We start from the raw sequence: 8,442 nt of genomic DNA, 5'->3' as shown, positions 1-8,442 counted from the left end.
AACGTCCAAAGAACTGCAGGCCTCACTTGCCTCAGTTAAGGTCAACGTTCATGCCTCCACCATCAGGAAAAGACTGGGCAAAAATGGCCTGCATGGCAGAGTTCCAAGGAGAAAACCACTGCTGAGCAAAAAGAACATCAAAGCTCGTCTCAATTTCTCCACAACACATCTTGATGATCCCCAAGACTTTTGGGACAACATTCTGTGGACCGATGAGACAAAAGTGGAACTCTTTGGAAGGTGTGTGTTCAAGTATATCTGGCGTAGAAGGAACACTGCATTTCATAAAAAGAACATTATACCAACAGTAAAACATGGTGGGGGTAGTGTGATGGTCCGGTGCTGTTTTGCTGCTTCAGGACCTGGAAGACTTGCCGTGATTAAAGGAACTATGAATTCTGCTGTCTACCAAGAGATCCTGAAGGAGAATGTCCGACCATCTGTTCGTGTACTCAAGCTGAAACGAACTTGGGTTCTGCAGCAGGACAATGATCCTAAACACACCAGCAAGTCCACCACCGAATGGCTGAAGAAAAACAAAATGAAGACTTTGGAGTGGCCTAGCCAAAGTCCTGACCTGAATCCTATTGAGATGTTGTGGTATGACCTTAAAAAGGCCGTTCATGCTCGAAAACCCTTTAATGTAACTGAATTAGGACAATTCTGCAAAGATATGTGGTCCAAAATTCCTCCAGGACGCTGTAAAAGCCTCATTGCACGTTATCACAAACGCTTGGTTGCAGTTGTTGCTGCTAAGGGTGGCCCAACCAGTTATTTGGTTTAGGGGGCAATCACTTTTTCACACAGGGCCATGATGGTTTGGATTTTTTTTTCACCTTTAATAATAAACACCTTCATTTACAAATTGCATTTTGTGTTTACTTGTGTTGTCCTTGACTATTGTTTAAATTGGTGTGATGTTCTGAAACACTTAAGTGTGACAAACATGCAAAGGAACAGGAAATGAGGAAGGGGGCAAACACTTTTTCACACCACTGTATGTGATCACTTAATAATAATGTCGCCTATGCCTGGTACACAGTTTTGGTTCAGTGACCAGTCTTAATAAATAAATAAAAATAAATAATATATTAAAAATAAATATCTGAACTACTAAAAAGTGTAGATAACATGTTCAGCACTTGTGAACTACAAAAAAGTCTAGCCTACAAAAAATGCAAATATATAATTTAAATATATATATATATATATATTCTGTATATGCACCTCTGGTATTGACTTGTTATATATGTACACACTGCCGATATAATTATTCTTTGTTAATTAAAAAAAAAAAAAGCTGTCCGTTGTGACGCTTACACCAATAGTGTAGGGAAACAGCCAGGTTTTCAGCTACGTATTTCTGCGCATGCGTGAACATCGTGCGCATGCGGAGAACGGATCGTGTAGGCAGGACGGATCGTGTACCGACAGTCTCGCCAGTAGCCTATGTAAATGACCTATAAACCACGCCCCTTTTGTCCCTCCCCTCAGACCCCTCCTCCCCACACCAAAACAGTGACAGAAAGATGAAACTGAGAACCAGCGACACTGTGAAAATGTTTAAAAAAAAACTGTCACTGAAAAGACACTGACATCAAGAAAAAATTTAGATTGACATCAAAGAACCTATCATAATGCAAACAAATGTCAAAGTGAAATAATAGGATTGTGATATTATTACTTTTTGATGTTTGTGTTTTATATATCAGTTCAACATTTTTCAGTGCCAATATTCTTGTTTCAATGCCACATTTTAGTTTCAATAGCACAGGTTACTGTCACTGTTCTAGCGCCATACATTACTTGCCAAACACCTCACACCAAAGAGGAGGATGAACCGCCGGAAACAACCTACCCTGCCTCCCAAGTGCGTGGTCCTTAGTTGAATGACTCAGCAGTTAGACCAATCGCGTGCCCACTTCCCCGTTTTAGGCATCCAATCAGTTAGCTAGGATTCGTACACATAATTTACGGTGCAGTCATGGTAGGTTGAGCAAACTGAGGTCCATAGACATTTGACAGCGGCACAGGTGATACAACCGTCCAGAGGCTGTTTCACTTTTCATTTCAGTTTTTTCCCGAAGCACTATTCACTGTGAGCCTGGGGTTGCCACAGTCAAAAAACAACCATTCGAAGTCAAACCGTTCCGGCAGCATGAACAAAAAGAAAAAGGACTGGAAGACTGAAAAAGGTAAGGCTTGTTTTGGGGAGGAATGAGGCTATCCTCATATCCATGACAGACAGCATGCTTTTAACCATGCTAGAAGATTGACAGCCCCTCTTTCTTGCTTCTACATATCGCTGTGGCACTACTTATATTCGATAACCACGCACGGAGAACGTGCAGATGTCAGAATGATGTTGCGCCTCTTTTTGGCTGCCGTCCGTAATGTTTGACATTCGCAATAACACTGTTCACATATTGCCTCTTGCCTGCTTATTAGCTTACATTTAAGGCTCCCGCAAATTTTTGCTAAACCCTTATTTCCATGTTGTAATACTCCTAGCATATCCTGCCTTCTACTTGTGTGATAGGCTACAACATCAGTAACGTTGGCTAAGAGTTGCAAACAACCTTCTCTGCTACTAAATATTGCTGTAACAAACAGCAGGTCACGCCGTGGTAAAACAAAGGAACGGAGTGTATGTTAGTTTAAAACGTCGTTCTTTATATTTTTTTCATAGGACTGTAACTCTGTTTCAAACACAGTGAAAGTTTCGAATGTTTCTGTGTAACTGGCCCATTTGACTGTAATTACATTTTAGTTTAAGAGACAATCGACCTGTTGTGCTCAAAAGGGCCAAGAAAGACAGGCTAACCCTATCGATATTCATAAGGTATTCATTTATTTCACTCAGTGAAGCTTCTTCATGGTAAACGTTGACACTTGTTACAGCAGGTACAGCACAGGTGTAACTAATCACATTAATTAGGGCTGGTTTCATTAGTTTATGCCACCTTGTCACTACGTCACTGGAATAACGTGTTATACAAGAACCTTGGTGGTACTAGGAAACAGAGGAATTGAAAGTAGCCAATGTAATCCTCATCATATCACATTGGCTGAATGTGACGGTGGGACGGTTCAGACAAATTTCCAGCCCTGGCCTCTGTTCAGCATTAAAGTGGCCTCAAGTAGGTTAGTAACTGAAACAAGAATTAGTTTTTAATCATTGCCAATATTGTTGCTAAGTTATTAATAAAAAAATGTTGTGGTGGCTTGGTTTTATTGAAAAATACTGCAGTTCATTCAGTGTCTCGCCATCGAGCCCATTGGCTCACAACCATTTTTTTGGAGTGTACGTAAACATCTTTTATAATGGTCATTTAAATTCTCTGAGCAAAGATAATAATTAATATCCACCAGCCGTTTCTAGTTCAAGCAGGTAGCAGCATGGAATGAACATCAAAGTAAATCAGATTTCATATTCTGAGCATACACCCCTCTAGCTAAAATTGTGTTAAAAGGAGATCAAGGCAAGTCAAATGTTAAAGAAATTCTGAGACTAAAAGAATTTAAAGTGCTTTAAAAAAATAAATAAATGGAAATAGTAGTTTGACCCAGGGCTAGTCTGTAGGCCTGTTCGGGGAGTACCAGCGAAGATACATTATTGTAAGTTGTGTTGGCAAAATCCACCATTTTTTTTCAGAGATTTTCAGGATTATATTGAAGTTGGTCAGCTTTTATACACAAAATGAATTAAATAAGAAAACATGAAATGGGAACATAAATAGTATTAAAAGACTACATAAAATGAGATGTTATGTGACAGGCAGTCACATCTCCTTTTGTTTTGTTATTAGAATTTGGTTCAGGGTTGTGTGAGTGACGAAGTGCTTTAGTGTAGTCCGGAGAGCTTTGCTGTGTTCAACCTCAGCACTGCCTTTTTATTCATCCATGTAGAATAAAAGCAGCCTTGGGAATGACAGAAATGGGCAAGAGGGATAGAAAATTTGTAAGGAATAGAATGGATACCCCCCAATGTGGAAATACCTTTTTAATATAAGCCTTACCTACTGCAGGATGTTGCCAAAAGACTACCTAAGGATCCTTGTATTTCTTAGCCACTAGTACACCTCTACTTCCTCCTACATTTTAGGCTTTCATTTGTGTAAGAGTTAAGTCTCATAACTTATGGTGCTTTTTTAAGAAATGGTACACAGTTCCTATGATGTAGGTTTTTATTTTATTTCAAAGCCCAGACCTCCCAATATTTGTGTGTAAATAACCTAATATAGTAAAGTAGTATGATGCTTTTGTGTAGTGCCATATCACATTCAGTTTGCCCAAACTGTTATTATAGTAGGGATGTTTTAATTGACCAAAGTCCACACTCTTTGGTGAAGATTTCACTGTGGAGCACGTACTTAGGATGAAGCCTGTTTTGCAGAACAGCTCAGTTCTGTCTGGAGAAACAGCAGCAAGAGGCTCTTTTGCAGTCAGTGGAAATGGCCATTAGGACACAAGCTGTAAGGACCCAAGAATGATATGGCAGTACTAAGGTTAAGCAGCAGTCGTGTGATGTGCTAATGTTAACCAATTATTTTTGCATTTGTTGCTAAACCAAACAAAGAATAACAAAAAATGCTCACACTTCTTGCACACAGCAGCTTAAGTAACTAGTAGCAGTTTGCAGCTTTTGGGAATTGGTAACATGTCTCAATACTGAGTTTAGTTTTTCAAAACTGCAACTCAGCACAACAATTTATCCAAAATGCAACCAAAACACGCCATACACATCAGAATCAAATCTTGTACCAGAGATATATATCACTGTTGTATCATTTAATTTATGTATTTTGACATAAAGGAATATTCCAGCACAACAACAAAAAGGGCACTTCTTTATTGCATGGATTTTGCTACATTACAGTTAATGTAACAGTAATATATCAGAAATGCTGCAACAAGCTTAATATGTATGTCAATTGTATCCCATTAATGCAATATAAAACTATTTATATTCACTATGTGTGTAGGACAGCTACAGACCTTCTGTCCTCTCTTCTAATACACCCGGGAAGAAAGAATATTAACTACCAGGTTTCACCAGCAACAGAGTTTTTTTTTTCCTTTCTTTTTTTCCTTAAGTTCAAATCAATTAAGTTCTTTGGCAAAGTATTGATAATAAAGTCACATAACTCGTCAGTTAGTGTAGGGGGCAGAGCAGTACGGAGCTCGAGCGAGGTAGGACAAACGGTTCAGAGTGCTATGAAGCTTAGGCAGGGTTACATGGTGCAGTGGTTCTCATGTAAGAGCCATTGAGACACAAGAGTATGTACATTTTTATTCCAGCCAATATACACAACACCCACAACCAAAGAAGAGGGACTAATGAGTGTAATCAACTGGTGGTGAGGTGTCTGATTTGGAACGAGAGCCTGCATTTTTTTTGGTCTCCATGGCACATGGCTGAGAACCTCTAATGTAGAAAGTGGGGTAGATTGCCTTGTGGTCAGACGTCTTGCATGGCAGCTACAATCTGAAACAAGACTTAGAATCCCTACTAGCTCCAGGGGGTGCTCTTTTAATGCTGTTTCTGCACTTTTTAATTCATGAAGCAGTGTCATGTTATTAAATATCACTTTATTGAAGACCATATATTTCATAGAGCCAATTTAGAGAGCCAGGGTGGTGTGGAGCTGCAGCAGTGAGTGGGACATTGTGCAGGACCAGCAACTGACCTATAGGTGGTTGTCAGGTGAAGTAAAGGAGGTATGCTGGGAGACAGTTTGCTGGGACAGTATAAATTACATCTACACTACATCTCTTAAGTCTTTTTTTATTTTTTTTTTCTTCTTTTTTTTACTTACTTAGTCAGTTTGTGGCTCCCTAAGTGAGTTTATGGCACTCACTGAAAGTGAGTTACATTTGTTAACTGTCTGTGCCAGTACCAAGTCGATTTCCCCCATATCTTTTTTTATTTTATTTTTTATTCTTTGATGGGACCAGCTTTATTTTCACTTACGTAAATGTATGGTGTCTTTCTTCCACAGAGAGACTGCTTCGTCTAGATCGGGAAGAGAGACGAAAGGAGTATCGACGTCAAGACTTTATATCTCTGGACAAGATCCCATCCTGGAGAGAGGAAAATAGACGTAAGAGAGACATCTTATTGTTGCTCAATGCCTGTTGAGTTGAGCTGACAAATTATGGCACAGTTTACAAAGCCCAGCCAAAAGATATGTATTCAATGATTCTAGTGGCTACTTCAGTTTTTTGTTTCATATTAAGTAGCATTAATAGTTCTTGTGCATTTAGTCACAGTATTTGTATCATTATGTCCAGTAAGCTTACGTTGCATACTTGGAATTTCTCGCATACACAGAATCCACGTACTATGTATTTGGAACACACTACATATCTATGTGTATCCTATCAAAGTAAACCTTTTTAAGAAATGTGATTTGGATGATGGGAAAAGGTGATTTGCTAATGTTTGTAAAACAATACAAACATCCGACTAGCACAGAGCTGTAGAACAGTCTAACACCCCAATAAAGACTCAAGACTTGTAGATTACAGTACGTTGGAAAAAGTTAATTTCAAAAGTACTTGTGGTATCCCTGAATACTCATTCTAAATCATAACTAATGATGCTAAAAAATATTGTCATGTACTGTATGTATAATTAATTTTTCAATACCCACCTTAAAAACATCAATATAACTTGTTCTATAAAGGTTTGTCCTTAAAGGTCCCATGACATGACAATTTCTCTTTTTATGAGGTTTTTTAACATAAATATGTGTTCCCCTGGTCTGCCTATGGTTCCCTAGTGGGTAGAAATGGCAATAGATGCAAACCGAGCCCTTGGTGTCCTGCTCTGCATTTTGAGAAAATAGAAGCTCAGATGGGCAGAGCTGAAATCTTGCCCCCTATGAGGTCACGAGGGGCAATGTTACCTCCCATTTCTCTGCTTTGCCTGCCCAGAGAATTTGGCCTACCCATGAGAGAGAAACATCATGGCTTTCAAACAAGCGACACCCTCAGGCTCCACCTTGCCCTCCCCCTCTCTCTTCCTCAAAAGCTACAGACACAGAAATGGCACATACTAAGGAAATCTCATTGTGGGACTGGTTCTGGTGGCTGTTATTCTGAATCAAGGCTGAATTTTAGGAAAGAGACTTAAGATACCGTTTGGCTTGAATGTTTGGGCACCCCAGGTAAAGATTTGTATTAATGTGCATAAAATAGCCAAGAAAAGATGGAAACATTTCCGAAAAGGCATCAAATGACAGATTAGACATTTGTATAATGTCACAAAAACTTAGATATTATTTCCATCAATAATTTAATTTAATAACTTACTGAAATTACCTACAGCTCGTGAAACGGCTGGCCTTGATGTCCAACATGTTTTCCGTCCCCATGGAATACCTGTGGACATTGTGTCTGATCGAGGCCCACAATTCATTTCGAGAGTGTGGAAGGATTTCTGTTCCGCCCTAGGTGCGACCGTCAGCCTCTCTTCTGGGTTCCATCCGCAGTCTAACGGTAAAACTGAGAGGGCTAACCAGGACCTAGAAGTCGCTCTCCGTTGTGTGACCGCCCAAGAACCTACCACCTGGGCGTCTCTTCTGCCGTGGGTGGAATACGCGCATAATTCGCTTACCACCTCGGCCACCGGTCTCTCCCCCTTTGAGGTGGCCTTGGGTACCAACCTCCATGGTTCCCTGCCCAGGAGAAGGAACTGGCTGTGCAGGACCACCTACGTCACTGCCGCCAAATTTGGGTCACGGCTCGTGAGGCCCTGCTTCGGACCACGGAGCGGTCCAAGGCGGTGGCGGACAGGCACAGGATCCCGGCTCCCCAGTTCCGGCTGGGCAAGGAGGTCTGGCTATCATCCCGTAACGTGCCTCTGCGTACCGAGCCGCGGAAGCTCTCACCTCGGTACTTTGGTCCGTTCGTTGTCGAGTCCATTGTCAACCCCTCGGCCGTCCGGTTGAAGCTGCCCGCTGCCATGAGGATCCACCCTACCTTCCACGTTTCCCAGTGGAAGCCGTTGTCGTCCAGTCCTCTTTGTCCTTCTGCTGACCCTCCTCCGTCTGTCAGGCTGATCGATGACCATCGGCCTACACGGTCCGTCAGCTCTTGGATATTTGGCGGCACGGGAGAGGTCTGCAATACCTTGTTAAAAAAAGACTACATAAAATGGGATGTTATATGAGAGGCAGTCACATCTGCTTTTGTTTTGTTAATTAGAATTTGGTTCAGGGTTGTGTGAGTGACAAAGTGCTTTAGTGTAGTCCGGAGAACTAGGGATAGAGACTTCCTATTAAGGGAGTCGGGTTCATCCCGGAGTGCTAGTTCGTCCTTAACACTTTCGCATAATCCAGTCCCAAAAACCCCACGAAGTGCCTCCTCGTTCCATCCGGAATCCGTAGCCAGCGTCCGAAATCCCACCAAGTAGTCTGCCACGCTGTCCGCTCCTTT

General features: G+C 41.2%; 1 protein-coding gene across 6 annotated transcripts in view; it reads left to right on the top strand.

Moving 5' to 3' along the window:
- The first annotated feature begins 1,958 nt into the window (after window positions 1–1,958).
- Window positions 1,959–8,442, top strand: part of macrod2 (mono-ADP ribosylhydrolase 2) — a 415,852-nt gene continuing 409,368 nt past the window's right edge. For all 6 annotated transcript variants that reach the window (XM_034897525.1, XM_034897522.1, XM_034897524.1 and 3 more), the window contains exons 1-2: window positions 1,959–2,195; window positions 6,003–6,104. In XM_034897525.1, coding sequence (XP_034753416.1) covers window positions 2,159–2,195; window positions 6,003–6,104 — 139 coding nt within the window. In that variant the 5' untranslated portion in view covers window positions 1,959–2,158. The remainder of the gene's footprint in view (window positions 2,196–6,002; window positions 6,105–8,442) is intronic.

The sequence above is a fragment of the Etheostoma cragini genome, chromosome 17 (genome assembly GCF_013103735.1).
Source record: "Etheostoma cragini isolate CJK2018 chromosome 17, CSU_Ecrag_1.0, whole genome shotgun sequence".
Taxonomy (NCBI): domain Eukaryota; kingdom Metazoa; phylum Chordata; class Actinopteri; order Perciformes; family Percidae; genus Etheostoma; species Etheostoma cragini.
This window is presented reverse-complemented; position numbering and strand designations above follow the sequence as displayed.